Consider the following 19,656-nt stretch of genomic DNA (forward strand, 5'->3'; position numbering starts at 1 on the left):
GTTGTTGATCAGGTTTCAAACCCTTATAATACTTTTGGCTTTATGAGTGTCTTGTAGATAGCAAACTTGGTATCAATTGTCAAGATTTTTAAGCGAAGATGTCTTTAAAGCTCGTGTTGTTGTTGTTGTTGATGTAAGGTCCATCTTGCGATGATTTGGGCAGGTATACTTTCAAACGTTCACATTTATTGCACTTTTCACGAAATTCAAAGCGATTCTTTTAAATTTATGAATATTATCACAGTCTGTTTCATATTGCTTTGACATTTCATTAAAGAGTCTGACACCGTTGTACCACACTGAATGTTGTTCGTTGAACGAAATTACTTGTCTTAGTCTCAAATGCGCGTTATTTCTTAAATTATATGGCTGTATATCGCCCAATTTTTCAATATTCACAGCCAGGTAATTTGGAAGATGATTCTTTGTTGCCTTATAGATTAGTATTAAAACATTAAACGATATACGTTGATAAACACTTAACAAATTAGTTTCCTGTAACATTTGACAAACACTGCTTTCTATATTTCCGTGCGTCAAGATTCTTAATGCTCTATTTTGTATTTTCTATATTCGTCTAATATCTTCTTTTCCATTCAGGGACAATATTGAAATTGTTCAGTACAAATAGGAAATTTGTCATTTCTTAAGAAATTTCCGTGCTGCTAAAATTTCCTCTTAATGTTATTTTTTTTAAATATTTTTAAACATTTTACTTTCCTATGAGTTCTAAAAAAAGCCTAATGATAAAAAATAAAGTCTAAAAAAATTTTTTTTTTAAATCTTACCTGATAAAAAATTTTGAGACAGACCAAAAATCCTTCCATTAACTCCTATTTTCCATTTTAACATTATCCACTTAAAATCGACACACTTTTTCTCCATTTCAAGGTAGATCACGAAATTTATTGCTCTTGCAAACTTTTTGCTTTCAATATCAAAGGAAATGATTTTCCACAAAGTAGTATGCAAATAACACATGCTGTTCATAAATGTGAAGAAAACGGCTTCCCTTCAATATTGCTTTTTTCGAGTGCGCTACTACAGAAAAAGGCATCAAGTCACACATATGCTTTGACCGTTCAATCGTTTAAATTGTATACGAGTTTCTCTCACTTCCTTCTACAAAGAGGAAAAAAAGTTGTGAATTGGCAAGAAATGTCGAATGCGAGATAAAACACAATTTGATCCAGTTTTCTCGCACAGCATGAAGCATTAGATTTCAGTCGTTGCATTGCCATCATTTGAGTTAGGGAGGTGAATCTCTTCATGTGTGAAATGTTGCCGCTGGAGATGCGACACGCAGTGGATAATCGCTTTAAATTATTCAGTTGACAGGATTCTGTGTCAAGGTTTTTCGTCCTTGAAATCCTGAAATGGAAAAAAAATTACAATTATTTGGGTTGACAGTCGAAAAAACGAAGAAAATCTCTTGATAATAAGTGAAAACCGTTGTTTCCTTTTCTAGCTAGCTCCTTCTGGAAATGTGAATGAAATTTAATCCTTGAAACGTGACGACCTTGAACTTGTTGATTTGTCTTCGTTTCTTATCCTGCATCGTGTCTCATAAAATAATTAAATTCCTGAGAGTTTTCTAAATGAATTTCAAACAGAAAAATAACACCGTCTACATTTTTAATTATTGTTAATCATCAGCAGCGTGTCGCATGATGAGAAAAACTTTTTAAACTATTAACCTTGTTTTCGTGTTTTTTTTAAGAAAAATTTTCCGCTCTCGTCTCACTGGTACTGATGACTCTTGTTGTTTATTTTGTCGTAATAAATAAAGTATACAACAAACACTTTGTCACTCCTCTTCGTTGGCTGTTTATTTCAAAATGCCTGGATTTGTCATCGTATCTTGCTATAAATGTATGGACGTCAATGCCAAGTTTGTCTGCGAAATGTTTTGGGGTAAAAGCAGTTATTCTTCATCATGCAGGAAGTTTTTTTTTTGTTTTTTGGAATGTAACGATGAAAAACGATTTTGTAGTCCTTTTAAAGCTGACAAAAAGAGGATTTTATGAAGGAAGTTTCAGAATCAAGACATTTTTCGTAATGGTTGGTTTTAAAGTTCATACATTGCTTTTTATAAAAGTTGATTTTTTTCATTATTTATGACAAAATTTTAAAATGTTCATTAGGATAAATTTTTAAAATGTGCATTGGGGCAAAATATAAATTGAAAAAAATCCAGAATTTGCATTGGGCAAAATTTCAAAATGTTCATTGGGATAAATTTTCAAAATGTGCATTGGGGCAAAATATTAAATTGAAAAAAATTCAAAATTTGCAAAATTTCAAAATGTTCATTGGGATAAATTTTCAGAATGTGCATTAGGGCAAAATATAAATTGAAAAAAATCCAAAATTTGCAAAATTTCAAAATGTTCATTGGGATAAATTTTCAGAATGTGCATTGGGGCCAAATATAAATTGTAAAAAATCCAGAATTTGCATTGGGCAAAATTTTAAAATGTTCATAGGGACAAAATTTCAAATTATTAGTTGGGGAAAAAAATCAGAATGTACATTAGGGCAAAGTTTCAAATTGTTCATTGGGACAAATTTTTAAAATGTTCATTGGGATAAATTTTCAGAATGTGCATTGGGGCAAATTTTTTAAAAAAATTTTTTTAGCTTTAATTCTTACCATAATTTCACGTAAATATCTGCAAATGACATTTGTATCTAAACGTTGCACAGCTAGACGTCTTGTTAGCTTCTCTTTCGACATTTCTTCCCATGTCACAGCTGTTAGATAGAAACATTCTTCAAACAAATATTTTACAAATAAAATCATCATGTGACATTTTTCTTGCTATTTTTTTCATCTTTTTGAAAAGCTGTTGATTGATTCACTCACTGAACGCGACATAAACCTTTTAGTTGATAAATATTTGAATTCCTTTTTTCATCCGTCTGCATTTGATGTTTTAAAAAAATTATCTAAATAACGACAAAAAAAGAAGATGAACACGGTTAATCCACTTGTAAATTATGAGCAGTCTAAAGCAAATATTTGTTCGGACTGAACAGCTGTTGGAGATTACTTTTCACTTGAAGTGTTCAAAGCATGTACAAAGTTCGGAGACGAGCAAATGGCAAACGGAATAAAATACGCTCATTAGAAAAACAAATTTTCCGATTAAATATGTACAAAATTAGCGAATAAAAAGGGTCTAATGTGCGGCTCAGTGATTTGCATATTTTTTCAAGACAGCGGTTAAATGTAATTTGCCCCTCATAAATAATAATAATTTTCATGTTTTTTTATCATTGTGAAGGACGTGACGCTCCAAAAAATAAAAACACTCAGAGAAACATAACCTCAAAATGTTTCAATTTAATTCTAACCTAAAAAAAATCATCAAGCTTACGTTACAAAGTAACCGCATTACGGAAAATTTGTAAAATATAAACAAATTGCTCCCAGAAAACAGAATAAATCTCATCAAATTGAGTCGAATTGAATTTGCATAAAGAGGAACGCACGGAAAATTTATTTTTCGAACAGATTCTCGAGTATTTTGCAATTTTTCCCGCACTTGTTATTGGTTTTAACATGAACAGATCTGTCGGTTTTGATTCACTTCAAGGAGATATAGAAAAGCTAGAGCACTACTGAAAATTACCTTTTATTTCCGACAATCATCTATTTATCCATTCGTTATGAAAATGCCGTTGCTTTTGTCTCGTTCCATGTCACATCACATGAAAAAATATTTTTTATGCTGTTTTTTTGTTGAATAACTTTCGACTGCAAAAATGATGATAAAACGAAAAAATGTACAAGTTTTGTTGAAGGATTTTTCAAGAGGTGAAAGCACTTTTAACGTGAAAATTTAAATGGAGCAAATTTTGAATTCATGGAAAAAATATTTTATATTTTATTATGAGGAGTATTAAAATGTGCAAAATTCGTATTTTTTTATTTATTGATTTAAAATTAAAAATACGAATTTTGCACATTTGAATACTCCTATCCTTTTTAAAATAAAAAAAATAATTTAAATTATTATTATTTTTCACAATTTAATTTTTATGAAAGGAAAATATACTTTTATTCAAAAAATATATTTGAGGAGTACTACAAAATTTGTATTTTTTGATTTATATTAAATAAAAGTTTAAAAAAAAATTAAAAAAATTAATTTAAATTTTTCAAAGGGTTCAAATTAAAATATTATTTTTCATAATTTTATTTTCATGAAAGAAAAAATCTACTTTAATTTTTTAAAAATTTGAGGAGTATTAAATTGTGTAAAATTTTTACTTTTTTTTTCTTATTTATCAAAAGCTTTAAATTTTAATTTATTTTAAATAAAATAAAATAAATATCTTTTTTTAATTAAATTTTTATAAAAAAAAAATTACTTTCATTTAAAAAAATTTTTTTTGAGGAGTACAAAAATGTGCGAAATTTGTATTTTGCTATTACGAGATCAATTACTTTGAATTGATTAAAATTTTTGTACTTAAAATAAATTAAAGGTTAGGAGTAAAAAATTATAAAAATCTCATTTTTTAGGTTAATATTTTAGAAAAAAAAATTTTTTAAATAAAATTAATTAAAATAAAAATAAATGAAATTTCAAATCACAGACAGACATCCGACATCTTTTCACATTTTAAAATTAAAAAATGTACAATTTGTTCTTTTTACGCTCTAAGCAGTCAATTGTAGAATGCTGATTCCGGCCATTTTGTTGGTTTACTTCTGGTTTTTGTATTGTCTTGTTTTTCTTTTGTTGACTTTTTATGAAAAAAAATCTCCTTTTTAATTCTATTTATAAAGCACGACTTTCATCTGAATTTTGTTTGAAGAAACCCGAGGCTCTTTCATTTCCATTTTTATGAAAAACAAAAAAAAAACAAAACACGTGCAACAAAATTAAAATGTCTTCCAGCTCATTAAAATCTACCGTTTTCCATCGAAAATAAAACAAGATCGGGAATCGGAGTTGTTTTCGATGAAAAACGGTAGTTAACGAGATCTCAGAATTCAAAATTGCCGCCATTGTTCCTTGAATCAATAAATGCATTGTTCATCGGTCTCGAAATTACTCGGATGTTTATGTTTGAGATCATTAATGATGCAAGTCAATCAAAATGCTTTCGTCGCAATAAAATCCAGACAATTGACAGTCGTTTCGAGAGCATTCTACGAGATTAATGGAAGTGTCGTTTTTCTTGTTTGCTCGTTTTTTTTTCTCGTATCTCATGTTCTTTTAAAGGAAACGAAGCGAAAGCAAAGCTATGACGAGATAAGCTTTTCGTTGTTTAATGGCATTAATTTCCGTCAATCCTTTTGACATCTCACGCACATACGCGTCGCTCTGGAGTTAACTTACGGCGTTTCCCGTTCAAGGTTACATACTTGATCCGTTCGAATGTTGCTTCAATCATCATTATTTACGCTTCCTTCGTTCTCCGTTTTTCTCATGTAAAGACACTCATTGATTGCAGAACAATCAAATACATGCCAAGGATGGAAAAACCGCCGACGCGTCGTCATCGGGATCTTGGTTGAGTGTGAGAGACAGAGAGGAAAAAAGTGATTGAATGCGGAAAATAACACGAAAGTCTCTGACGGAAACAAATTGATGAGCTTGTCTGTATTAAATTGATGAATGATATGCATATTTCACCCACATGCGATGTCGTCTCTTTTTCCTTAAACAAGGCAATAAGTCAACGTAAAAAGTCACTTTTTGAACTGATCGTCTGAACTAATTGGCTTTTCACTGCAGATATTTACATTTTTCTAATTATCTCACAAGAATTTGCCTGAAACGAAGGAAAAAAATAATTAAAGTTCGCATGAAAGAGCAAACAAATTGGTTAACCACATTTTATAATGGACTTACCTAAAGCTCTCGACTTTTGAGAGGGAAAAAAATGAAAAATTCAATTTCTCTTAAAAAATTCATACAAGTACACCGCACGTGTGTCTGTAATAGAGAAGAGAGAAAAATTCTTTATTATTATTATTTTTGACGTTAAAATAGAGCCAGCGATGCGAAAATGCACATAAAATTTGTCGGTAAAATTCTGGATAAAATTGTGCAGAAAATTAGACCAGACAGGAGTGAGTTGTGTATATTTTTTTCCTCTATTTTTTCACTCTATTTAAAGTACATGAGCTTTACTGGGTTACTTGAGGTTTAAATTTATGGAGAACAAAAGTGTATTTATTATTTTTTTCTGATATTGAGGAGTATGAAAATGTGAAATATTCGTTTTTGACATCTCTAAGATCTTTTGCACGTGGTTTCAGATGTTTTATTGTAAAATTTTATAATTTCTATCAAAGAAAATTTAAAAATATTTTTTAAAACGAACGTTTAACTAAAAATTTTATTTTAAAAAAATTGTTTTATTTAAAAATTTAATATAAAAAATTTAATTTAATTTAATTAAAATAAAATTATAAAAAAATATATTTATTTTTCCAATATTTAAAAAAAAGTAGAAAATTTGTTTTTAAAAATATTAAAATTTAATAAAATTATTTTTATAAAATTATAAAAATTTTTTATATGAAATTTTAAGTTTAATTTTGAAATTTTTTGAATAAATTAATTTTTTAAATTAATAAATAAATTTTTAATTTAATTTAAAATTAATAAATTAAATAATTATAAAATTAATTAAATTAATATTAATTAAATAATAATTAATTAATTAAATAATTTTTAATTAAAAGTAATTACTGAAATTTTATTTTTTTTTAAATTGTAGTTAACTTAGTATTATTTTATTTTTTATAAAATTAATTATATTAATTATTAACTATTAAATAAAAAAAATTTCTTTTTTTCAAAAAAAAAAAAAAAATTCAGAAAAAATCTAATTAAAAAATTAAATTTAAAATTAATTAATTAAAATTAAAAATTATTATTTTGCAATTTTATACTCCTCAAAAAGTCACAAAAACGTCTTAAACCGCATTTTTCAAAATTCCCGCCAAAAATGCTTTTAAAAATTTAACAATACATGAGATATGCTATATTAGCTCTAATTCGTATGAATAGCAAAAATACATAAACCAACATTTTTTTACGATTTTTTCCCTCATTTTCTCATGTTTCTACAACAAAAACAGCAAAAAAAAACTCATTCAACGAAACAAGCAAGTTCATGAGCGGGATGTCCTGTTGTACCGGAAATACTTTTACATTTTAAAAGGTTTTTGTCGTTCTTTCGAAAAAAAAACAACAACGTCAAACATTTTTTTTTTAAATTCTAATGCAAAATTTGCATTTTCTATTCCTTTGACGTGAACCCAAAGATGTGGATCGGAGGAAACATTTATTTGTGTTGTGAAAAAGTTTTAATTTATTCCCTTTTTTGCGTTCTCTGGGCTCAGCATAAATAAATAAATGCGCACAAAACGTTCAGAAAGAGACATTTTAATTACAATTCTCAAGATAAATACACGAGAAAAGGCCAACAAATGTTCTGTAACTAAATAGTTTTCTCCGTAATAAATGGACGTCGTCTTTCTATCTCGTCCTAAAACGAAAGGAATGGAAATCCTTTGAGGATTTTATGCAAATATTCTCGGGTGTGTGGATAAAACTTTAAGACTTCATCATCGGAGAAGTTGTTCAATTACGGAAATTTTCGGAGAAAACCATCAAGCAAGTTGTCAAACCTTTTTCCTTCCCCTCCCTCCTGTCTGCCTGTCAAAATATTTCACAAAAAAAAAAACTTCCGAAAATCAATTTTCATCCATCTTCCTCGTTTCCGTTCTTTTTCTTCACAGGTATCATTTTTCCTGTCATCCTACGTAATACCTTTAGCTTTAATATCGATGCTGTACGTCGCGATGCTTGCGAGATTGTGGAAAGGAGCGCCAGGAGGACGAGTATCTGCTGAGTCAAGGTAAGTTCTTACCTACTTTTTCCGGCGTCAGGCGTTGTTTATGATTTTTTCCCGTTTTTTTTTTCTCTTGTTTTTTTCTTAAGGCGAGGCAAGAAACGTGTCACCCGAATGGTGGTGGTAGTTGTTCTGGCATTCGCTATTTGTTGGCTACCAATACAGGTAAATACACGAAAATAATGATCTTTGTTTACAAGAAAATTTAAAAATATATTTCACGGTAATTGGTTCGATGTCAGATATGTTAACAGAGAAATTGGGAAGTTGTGAGTAAAAAAAAATTGAATGTTTGACTGTCAAAAACAATTCCAGAAAATCAATCAATTTAGAGGGAAAATTATTTTTAAATTTTTATTGGGAATTTTTTGAATGATGTATGGAGCGTATTTTTGTTGAATATTTATTTTTTACAAACAAAAATTTATAAAATAAATATTTAAATAAATTAAATTTAAATAAATAATTATTAGTTTTGAAATATATTTTTTTGAAGAGAAATTTAATTATATTTAAAAAAATTATTTAAATTAAATTGATTATTTATTTATTAGTTGATAATTGAATTAAAGTTTAAAAAATTAAAGTTTTAAAAAATTAAAAATATTTAAAAGAAAAATTCTTTTAAAATTATTTCTTAAATTTATTTTTTTTTAAATTTAATTTAATTTTAAATTTTAATTTATTTTATTTTATTTTTTTTTTGACGAAAGAATTAATTTTGTGGATATTTTTTTTTATTTTTTTAATTTAATTTAATTTAATTTTATTTTTTATTAATTATTTTTTTTATTTAATTTTTTAATTTAATTTAATTTAATTTTATTTTAATTAATTTTTTTTTTTTTTTATTTAATTTTTTATTTTTTTATTTTTTTTTATTTTTTTTTTATTTTTTTTTTAATTTTTTATTTTTTTTTAAATTATATTTTTTTTTTTAATTTTAATTTCCCTAATTAATTTAATTAAATGAGTATTAATTATAAAATTAAAATTTAATTAAAAAATAATAAAAATTAATTAAATTAATTTATTAGTTTAAATAAAATTTATTTTGAATTTTTGATTATTTTTTTTTTCGAAAAGCAATTTTTATGACGAATTTTAAACTGTCAACTTTTTTTTCTCAATTTTACGGATGAATTGATTTATTTATTCTACTAAAAAAAATATTCTACAAAAAAATCAATAAAAACCACTTTAAGCCTGTCAATCGTTCGACAGAAACTCATCTGGCAATTTTCACGTCAACTTACCTCACATTTCGACAATTGACATGACAGTTAAAAATTCCATCGACCTCCAGACAAATAAATTTTGTGGAAATTTCCTCTTAATTTTTTTGTTTTTTTTTTATTTTAAAACAATTCACGTCGTTTCTCGTTATCGCGTTCACTTCTAATGACTACAAGCCGCAATGTTTGCACGCAGCCCGCGGGTGCCTCGAAGGTAGACGCCACAAAAAGAAAACAAACATAATTTGACATGTACTTTCGATGCAGAATAACAAGAATTTGTTATTTTTTCTTTCTTTAAAAAAAAAACGTGATGTGAGTTTTAAAGCGATGCGACGCGACATTTTCCCATCAATTCAATAGTAAATGAATAATGATGACAAAAGAAAAGGAATGTTAACGATTTCTCCTGTGGCGCGATTTGATTGGCAACCAATTTTACATGGAAATTATGATTTTTCCTTTTTTTTTTGTTCTAAAAAAAAATTTTTTTTTCATCGAAGGTTTTTAAATTTTTTTTCGTTCACGCGCTGCGACACTACGTCAAATTCAATTTTGATCATTTTCCATAAAATTGAGTAATTTAATTTAATTTATTTATTTTTCGTGAAAAATGCGGGGTTGGAGGTCGCTCAAGCATGTGTTTGTCGTGTGAAAGTCCTTAGGAAGAAATTAATTTGTAATGAATATTTAAAGGCATCCCACGAGAAAAGCTCAAGCACTTCGCTTGGCGTTAGGGAACTTGTCAACATGCAATTATATGCTTCACCTCTCACGATTCTTACACACAAAAGAATCAACCCACGCGCATCTCAATCGTGAAAATATTGACACAAACAGAGGAATAACAAATTTCCGAAGAAAATTTTAATAAACATAATAAAATTTTTTACTTCTTCCTTTTTGTAAGGAATTGAACAAAAAAGGGGAAGTTTTCGAGGAAATGGAAGAAAAAATCGATCAGAAGAAAAAAATTTAATTTTTAAAATTTTTTATATAGCTTAATGATCTCAAATTTCATAAATCTCTAAAAATTTCCATTTTTTTTTCTTTTCATATTTTACAAAATTTTTCAACTTTTTTGAGTTTTATATTTTTCATACAATTTAATTTTAAAAAAAATTATTATAAAAAAAATTAAATCGTTATTAATTAAATATGTTAATAAATTTTATTTTAATTAATTTTTTTTTTAATTTTTTCAATTATTTTTTTAATTTCATAATAAATTTTTATAAATTTTCCTGAATAGGTATGTTTTTTTTTTTTGTTTTTGAAATATTTTACAAAAAATATTTTGCTATTTTTAACTATTTTTTGATTTTCAAAGACAAGATATTATCTTAAAAACTCAAAATTCTCCAAAAATTTTAATCCCATGATTTTTTTATTTTATTGAATTTTTAAATTTATTTAATAGGTAATTCTCTTATATTAAAAATTTTAATTAATTTTTTTTTATAAATTTTTTAAACTCAATTTTTTATTTTTTGTTTATTTTTTTTAGATCAATTTTATTTAGAATCTTCTTAATTTTTTTTATAAATTTTATGAATTTAAAAAAAATTAACAAACATTTTTTAAAATAAATTATTTTTTTTAAAATTAATTAAATTAAAATATTTATGAATTTAAAATTATAAAAATAAATTAAATAAATTATTGAATGAAAAAATAATTTAAAATTATAAAAATTAATAAAATTTAAAAAAAATTAAAAAAAAATTAAAAAAAATATTTAAATCAGATTTAAATTTTTAAAAAATTATTAATAATAGTTTTTAATCATGTAGCTTATTTTTTTATTTTTTTCTATTTTTTTACAAAAAAAAATTTTTTTTCTTCGAAAAAGTCACACCCCTTCTCTTAAAATTCAATCATAACAATTTCTATCGTTATTTACATCTTTGAATCTCAAAGCGCATTGTTTACTTCAAAAGTATCAACAATCAACATCATTGTTATTCGCATCACCATAGAAACTTCTCATAATTGCAGAAAACGTGAAAATGAAAATAAAGATATATATTTACAAAGATAAGCAAATTTCCTCCTATTTTCTCGACGTTTTTTCCATAGAAATATTCCATTGGCTTAAATTTCGAACCGAAGAACTTTGTCTGCTCGAGCGGATTATCGACTACAGCAGAAAAGTAGTTTATCGAACTTCATCTATCAGTCGAGTCTGTGGTCTGTCGGAAAATGTTTACTTTTCTCAACTATTTTTCTCGACAGACACAATATGATCGAATTTCCCTTCTCACAAAAATAATCAATCAATTCCGCAAAAAAAAAAAAACAAAAAATTGAAGAATGGGAAAAAACAAACTTTTTTCGTGAAAAACAAAGTTCAGCCAAGAGATTAGACAACTTTTAATAGTACTGAACAGATTTTCTCTTTTTGCCTTTAATGCGAAAAATTTGATGGGCAATAACGAATTCTGGGTCATTGAAACATTTAATCAACACGAAACTTTCCGCACATTTCGCCGCCAATAAAAATGAGAATTAATTTTTGCTCCAACGGCAACATTATTACATTATTTTCAACTTACAAGTGTCTCGTCATGTCCCGTTCTCCTTTTTTTATGAGTTTGTTGTCGTGCTGATACTTTTTCGCATGTTACGAAAAAAAGTATCTTCTAAGCGATATTTTTTTTTCGTTGCGACAATTTTCCGGGATATCCCTAAATTGATTGAAATAAATAGGTCAAATTTTGACACGATGCCACGGGGACCGATAACGGATCAACTTTCGGGAAAGACAAGAACATAAATGGTTGAAGGGAAAAAAATTACGTATTAGTTACGTGTTTCGTCGGCTTTATGGTTTATTTTAGGGGTAATGGTTATAGTTGTCTGTTTATGAAACATGTCCGAAGAGATAAACATTGTATCGCTTTTTATGTTGCTGCGAGCTGTTTTTAAAGTTTTAATGGTTTTTGTGTTTCTGCATTAGGAGACTGGAGGGAATTTGATCTTGTCGGTCTGTTGAATTTTTGTTTTTTGTAATTGGTTGAAGATGTTTACATTTTTTCCTTGAATTTTTCGTGAAGTTTGAAAAAATAAAAATATTCATTAAAATAAAAATTTAATATGCTTATTTAATAAAATATTTTTAGAAAAAAATATTAAATAAAATAGTAACTTTTTAATTTTAATATTTTTTAAATAAAATTAATTATTATTTTAAAAATAAATAAATTAATTTTTTAAAATTTAAATTAATATTAGTTTTTAGCTAATTTTATTTTATTAATAAATAATTTCTTGTGAAATTTTATTATTAAAAAAATATTTTTAACTATCTTTTATAGTTAAAATATTTAAATAAAATTAAAAAAAAATAATTTATTTATTAAAAATAATAATTAATAAATAAAAATATTTTTTTATTAAATTATGTTTTAATAAAAATATTTATTATTTCTTTTTTAATTTTAATTATTATCAGCAAACTAATATTCAACGATTTTATTTTATAAATACAATTTTTTGTGAAATTTTATAGTTAAAAAAATTAATTATCTTTTATATGTAGTTGAACTATTAAAAAAAATTATTTACGAAAAGTTATTTAATTATTTGAAAATAATAAATTTATTTGTTAAAAATAATAATTTTACTAAATTTAAAAATATTAGATTGAAAAATATATTTAATTAAATTTTGTTTTAATTAATTTATTTTTTTTTTTGTATCATTTAATATTTGAAAATTAGTTAAAATTAGTCAAAAAAATAATTGAAAAATTAAAAAAAAAATTAAAACAATATTATAAGAATATTTTTTAAATTAATTTTTAATATAAAAAATAATCATTTTTTTAATTATAAATTTCACAAGGAATAAATAAAATTTAAAAAAAATAAATAAAATTAAATTAAAATAAATAAAACAAATTTAATAAAATAATTAATTTAATTATTAATATTTATTAAATAAATTAAATATAATTAATATTAATAAATTAAAATTAAAAAATATTAATTAAATAAATTAAAAATTAATATAATAAATATTAAATTTAATTTTAAAATTTAAAAAATTTAATAAAATAATAAAACTTAAAAACTAATTATAAAATATTAATTTTTAAGTTTTATTATTTTATTAAATTATATTACATTAAAAAATATTTTTTAAATATTTTTAATAAAAAAAAATATTTAAAATTATTATTTTGATTAAAATTTTTTCATAAAAAATTTTATATACTTAATAAATGTGTTTTAATTTTAAATAAATTATTTTATTAATTAAATCCATAATAAAAATTATTTGTAATAAAAAAATGCGCTCAAAGAATTTCCAATCAAAATTTCTTCAGGAAAAATCATCAAAGTAATAATCTAACGCCCACAATGTGTTTATATTTATTATTACATCAAACTTGTTTTTTTTTCTTGCAATACTTAAAATGTTATGATACTGCAACAAAAACAACAAGAAAATAATAATAATGACAACAACATTGAACGTTTATGACAGGACAGTGTTTGTGTGCAAGTTTTTTTTTCAAGAACGATCATGATGACGACGACGATAATAATAAAAATAAAATTAAAGCGACTGCGGCAAATATCTTTCGCACAACATTGAAGAAACATTCTTTTTTTTCTTGTCATTGCAGCTAATTCTCGTGCTAAAATCCCTGAAACTGTATGAAACGACAACAATAAAAGTTATCATGCAGGTAGCGGCACATGTACTGGCCTACATGAATTCATGTGTAAATCCATTTTTATATGCCTTTTTATCGGATAATTTTAGGAAAGCATTTCGAAAGGTAAATAATCCACAATCAGCAAGTTGCACACAAAATTCCTCTTTTATAATAAATTCTTCTTCTTGCGTGAATAATTCTCCTCAGAAACATGTCACTCAAAATAATATTCCTTCTTGCCATTCTTCTCCTTCTAATTCTTCTTCGACTTCCTCCATTACCATTAAGAAAATTATTATCGAAAGTCTGAATAAAACTTATTCGCGCCAAACTACCACCACTAATATGCCAAAAAATACTGAAACTACTAAAAATGCTACATTTGAAATGGTCTCGTTTTAAACAATATTGGGATAACATTGACATTTCAGGTTGTTTGGTGTCTTGGACCGCCCTCAATGCACCACGGATATGGACCAGCAACGACAAATATTACGAAAAGTACGCGCGCTGGCAACGGGACGTCACACGTCGATATTCTATAAAAAAATTTACCGTTTTTTTATCATTTAAAAAAATATCTGAGGACTCATCGAAAAAAAATGGAGACGCCTAATACTTAAAAATTAAAAAAAAAAAATTTTTTAAATTTAAATTAATTATTTTTTTTAAATTCAAAAAAAAAAAATGTAAAAAATAATTATTAAAAAAAATTAAAATTAAAAAAAAAATAATATTAAATAAATAAATAAAAAAATCATATCTCGTTCAAAAGAAAAACAAACGTACTCATTGTTTTTTCTCTTTCTCGAGTCACAAGTCACAAGCGGGCAAAAAATATTTTTGTACAAAAAAACGCTCAATTAGGGAGAAAAAAATTTAATTAAAATGGAATGTTGTGTAAAAATAAAAAAAAAATAAATATATCTTCAACTACTATAATTCTCTTTGTGTTAAAATGGCGCAAAAATAGTATTAAAAAAATTTTTATATTCATATTTTTTGTATGCGCCAAAAAAAAAATAGAGGCTACTATTTAAATACATCGAAAAAAAAAATTAATGTGCGAGGAGTGCTTTTTGTGAATTAAAAAAAATATTCAATTTAATGAATAATTTTTTTACCTTATGAAATTTTGGAAGGTAAAAAAATATGAAAAAAATAAGTGATAATAATTAATAATTAGAAAAAAAAATGTTAAAAAGTGAAGAGGGAACTTAATTAAATTGGTGAACTACTAAATTTGTAGGTAACGAAAAAAAGAGGTAAACGATAATAATTGGTTATTCAAAAAAAAAATGGACCTATTAACATCGATTTTCCTTTTCAAGTGGAAATTTTTAACCTTTTTCCTCTCTCCTAATATTTTTTTTTTAATTTTCCTCCTTTTTTTATTTTTATCCTTTTTTTTCGTAAAACAAATAACAATTAATTTTAAAATAATTATCATCATTATTATTATTATTAAAAGAGGTCATATTTTGTTTTGTATGCAACTTGTCTTCTTTCCCCTCGAATTTTCTTCATCCCAAGTATTAACAAAAAAAATTCTGTACCATCTCATTTTTTTCTCTGACGAATTTAGAAGTGCGGTTGCAGCTCGCCCGTTCACTACTACAATAAAGATACCAGAAGACCGACTGCCACAACAACGGCAATCACAACAAATGCATTCATTGACTTATAAAATAATAATTTTTTGTATTGTTGTGCACTTTTTTGTATTTTTATCCTCACGAAAAAAAAATTCTTACACGCTTTTTCACCAATTTCAAAAAAAAAGTAAAGGCTTGTGTATAAAGTGCCCCAAAAAATTTCCACAATTTTTTTTTTAATTAATTTATTTAATTTTTTTTGTAGAACCTTTTAATAAGTATTATCATTATTTTTATAGATAGTAGTAGAATAAATGTTTTGGGTCCAAATCAAACAGCACAAAATCGTTCGTTCGTTCGTAGAAGTTGCCATCACCCGAGCTTCCCTCTTCCTTTTTGTACATACAGTATTTATATGGAGTCAAATATGATAACAAAGCATATTTTTTAGAAAACACGTTGTCTGCATGAAATTCTGTTGTTTGTATACCAAACGTTATTACATGGTAAAAAACAATGTTATAAATAAATATAAAAAGAATATATTTGTGACCGTATTTTTGTATAAAACTTTGGATCAAGGACAGGAATAAATGCAATTTGCAATGAGATTGGAATGAATGTCATCGTACAAAATATATAGATTTATGTTAGTATTTTTTATTGTTTGTTTTTTATATTTAATATTAAAAATAATAATGAATTTTTGTATACAAAATAATTTATTAATTATTAAATAAATATTTTTATAACAAAAAAAATAATTTTGTACAAAAATTGTTAAATATTATATTAAAACAGTATTAACAATTATAAAATAATTATTTATTTAATAATTTTGTTAATTGATTAATAAAGTTTTAAATAATAAAACGCACAAAATTAATTGAAAACTAATTTTTTTGTGTACAATAATTAAAAACGAATTTTTAATTAATTAACAAGAATTTTAAAAATTAATTAATTAATTAAATTTGATAAAAAATTATAATTAATCAAATATTAACTTACAATTACATGTAAATAAATTTAATAAATTATTTATATTTTTTTTAGAAATAAAAAAATTTTTAGATAATATAGATTTTTTTTTTAATTTAAAAAAAAATTGAAATACAAATAAATTTTTTTTTTTATATTTATTTTTTCACTTTAATATTTTTTTAACAAAAAAAAATAGCTTAAAAAATATTTCTTTAACAAATCTAATTTTATATATATTTTTTTATAGTAGATTGCAACATTCACACAAAACTTAAATAAAAATTGGTTTTCTTTTATAAAAAAAAATAAATTTCTAATCAAGTGTCAAGTACAATTGACATTCTACATCCAATTTTTCCAGAAAGCTTTCAGACATGTGTGCAAAGAAAATCAATTTGATACGATGACAAATAATTGTATTATATTCAACTTGTATTAAATTTTATATATATAACAATATCAACAAATAACATTAGGAAAACCAGCAAAAACATCAGCAACAAACAAAAATTAAGGTCACTACTATGTTATACAAAAACTAATATTTTATGTAAAAAAAAAAATCTTTAAAAAATGTTTTTTCTCACAAAAATAAAAAAAATAATGAAAAAAATAAATACGTGAATTGTTTTTAAAATACAAATACTGACTTCTAATAAAAAAGATTTTAAAAGGAAAATAATCGTAATAGTAATAGTTATTATAACAAGAATTTACTAAAAATAGTTATATAATAGTTAGGTAAGATTTTATTTATTACATATTAACATTGAGATAAAAAAATCTTTTGTTGAATATATTTATAAAATATATATACTTAAAAACATGAAAAATAGAATATAACTAAATGTTCATTAAAAAATAACAAAAACAACATCATAAAAAAATAAAGTTTATGAAAGAGATGAATATTTGTATTGTTAAAAAAAAGTACATAATGTATAAAAATAATAATAAAAATGAAGAATTATATTGGAGCACTGCTTTTTTATGAGAGCCCCATGATCAAGTAGTGCTCATTATAACATGGTTCATAAGAAATTTGAAAAAAAAAATGAATTTTATTTAATTAAAGATATTTTTCTATATTTGGTAAGTATAACATTTTTATTTTTTTTATAAGTTTTTTTTTAATAGATTAAACAAAGTTTTTTTTTAAATTTAAAAAATATTCTTTTTTTAAATAGCCTTTCTTTTAAAAATTTAAAAAACATATAAATAATTTTTTTTAATTAATAAATTAAAAAATAAATTAAATTAATAAATAAATAAAATATTATTAAATTATTTTAATTTTATAAAATTATAAATTAATAAAATTAATTTTTTAATAAAATATAATAAAAAATTATGCTTTAAAAATAATTAAATTTTTTATTATTTTATTTTATTATTTTTTTCGAATAATTTAATTAAATTTAAAATTAATATTAAATATAATAATATTTTTTTTATTTAAAAAAATATTTATTTATATTATTGAGATTATTATTTATTTATATTTATTTTTTATTTTAAAAAAATAATTTATTTAAATTAAAATTATAAATTCTAAAAATTATTTTTAAAAAAAATTAAAATTTATTTAAAATTATATTTAAAAAATTCTTTGAAAAAATAAATTTTTTTATTTTTAACAGCAAAATTTTTTAATTTTTATATTTTTCATTTATTTTTATTTTTCATTTAACTCTAATAACACTTTTTATCACTATCTTTAAAATTCTTTGAAAACCATCTCATAAAACTTAAAATCTAATAAAATGAAAACACGATGCGGAAACACATCAAAAATATGTTCCTCAAACTTTGCCAAAAACAAAAACGTGCGATGAATTAAACATAAATGTTAGTTGGTGCCATTTCACACAAACAAAAACTTGATAAGAATTTATTATTTGCTGCCATTTCATTTATTTTACTTTAGTTTAGTGTGTCGCATTAAAGATATATATATTAATAATTATTTTTTTTACGATACGAATTTGATTTAATGAAGGTAAAAGACTTTAGTGTATCATAAAAATTATCTCTTATTACGCTTTTTCTTATCATCGCATCGTATATGACGAGCAGCAGCTCAGCTCTGATATTATCTCCGTACAATAAAATATTTATCGAGTGGATTTAATTAAAAAAAGGCAGAAAAACAGCAGATTATCTATTGCTTCTGTCTGTCGCGTCATGTCAATATAACAAACATAACATTGACATACTTTTCTATACCATAAAGCATGTGATGACATAAAAATTGATCAAATAACAAAAAAAAATTATATATGAGCTCGCATTAACATTATGAAATATGAAGCAACATTTTTTTTCGTGTTTTTCTTTTCAAAGTCAAGGCAAATAATTTTTTTTTCTATTTTCGGCGGAATAATGTTCAACAACTGTTGTGCAAATAATAACAAATAATGATGATTTTTTTTTGTGGAAAATGTTCAGGTGATAAACAGTAAAAAAATGAATGTGAAGCCAAAAAAAATTGTTATTATTTAATATATGAAAAGCTGTTCGGAAACCAATATTTTTTTTCTTTTATAAAAATAACGATGGTAAAAAAAAATATGATGGTTTCGTGTGATATTTTTTTTATTATTTTTCAGAAAATAAATAAAAATTCGTTTTTTTTGTGAATTTTCTCAATAAAATTGTTGATTTAATAAATTTGGCTATAAATGAATCCAGAGTTTGACTATTTAAGCAATTAGCACTTATTTTAGCAAATAAATAAATTCTCGGAATCAAAGCATTTATCTGTAACAAAATTACTGCCTTTGCATGTGAAAACAAATTTCAAGTGAAAAGGCTTTATTTACAGAACTTTTGCATCAAAAATAAATACACACGTGTGCAATGTTTATTGATTGATCAATATTGGATTTCCAATTTTAGACACAAACCGAATATTATTTTTATCTATGCTCTTCCTTTGAACCAAATTCTCACTTAGTTTCATTCTATAAACCTTGAACATTTCTGTTATTGACAAAATTTTCAATAAGTTCAATTTAAACTTGATATACCTGACGTCTCCATTGAAAAAGCAACAGCAAAGCAAAGACACTCTCAATAAATAATCGTATTAAAAACGTCGCATGGTTTTATGCGGTAAATTCCACACGAACGGTAAATTTTTGTTTATTAAATAATTTTATTTATTTTACCACGAAAATAGTTTTAAAGTACCGCACTATAAATTTGCGATACAGGAGAAACTTTTTTTTTTGCCGAAAGAATTCGAGTGCATCGAAAACTTTTACACCTGCACTTTACACTTCGTTAAACA

General features: G+C 23.9%; 1 protein-coding gene across 3 annotated transcripts in view; it reads left to right on the top strand.

Moving 5' to 3' along the window:
* The window catches only part of LOC134837984 (allatostatin-A receptor-like), an 85,205-nt gene extending 69,253 nt beyond the window's left edge, over nucleotides 1-15,952 (top strand). Inside the window, exons 7-10 of one of the 3 annotated variants that reach the window (XM_063853400.1) lie at nucleotides 7,772-7,890; nucleotides 7,974-8,049; nucleotides 13,753-13,908; nucleotides 15,680-15,952. In XM_063853400.1, coding sequence (XP_063709470.1) covers nucleotides 7,772-7,890; nucleotides 7,974-8,049; nucleotides 13,753-13,908; nucleotides 15,680-15,694 — 366 coding nt within the window. In that variant the 3' untranslated portion in view covers nucleotides 15,695-15,952. Of the gene's footprint in view, nucleotides 1-7,771; nucleotides 7,891-7,973; nucleotides 8,050-13,752; nucleotides 13,909-14,216; nucleotides 14,393-15,370; nucleotides 15,589-15,679 lie in introns of those variants that run through there. The other 2 variants (XM_063853399.1, XM_063853398.1) reach the window with 2 other exon arrangements.
* Nucleotides 15,953-19,656: the final 3,704 nt, after the last annotated feature.

Source organism: Culicoides brevitarsis, chromosome 1, assembly GCF_036172545.1.
Source record: "Culicoides brevitarsis isolate CSIRO-B50_1 chromosome 1, AGI_CSIRO_Cbre_v1, whole genome shotgun sequence".
Taxonomy (NCBI): Eukaryota; Metazoa; Arthropoda; class Insecta; order Diptera; family Ceratopogonidae; genus Culicoides; species Culicoides brevitarsis.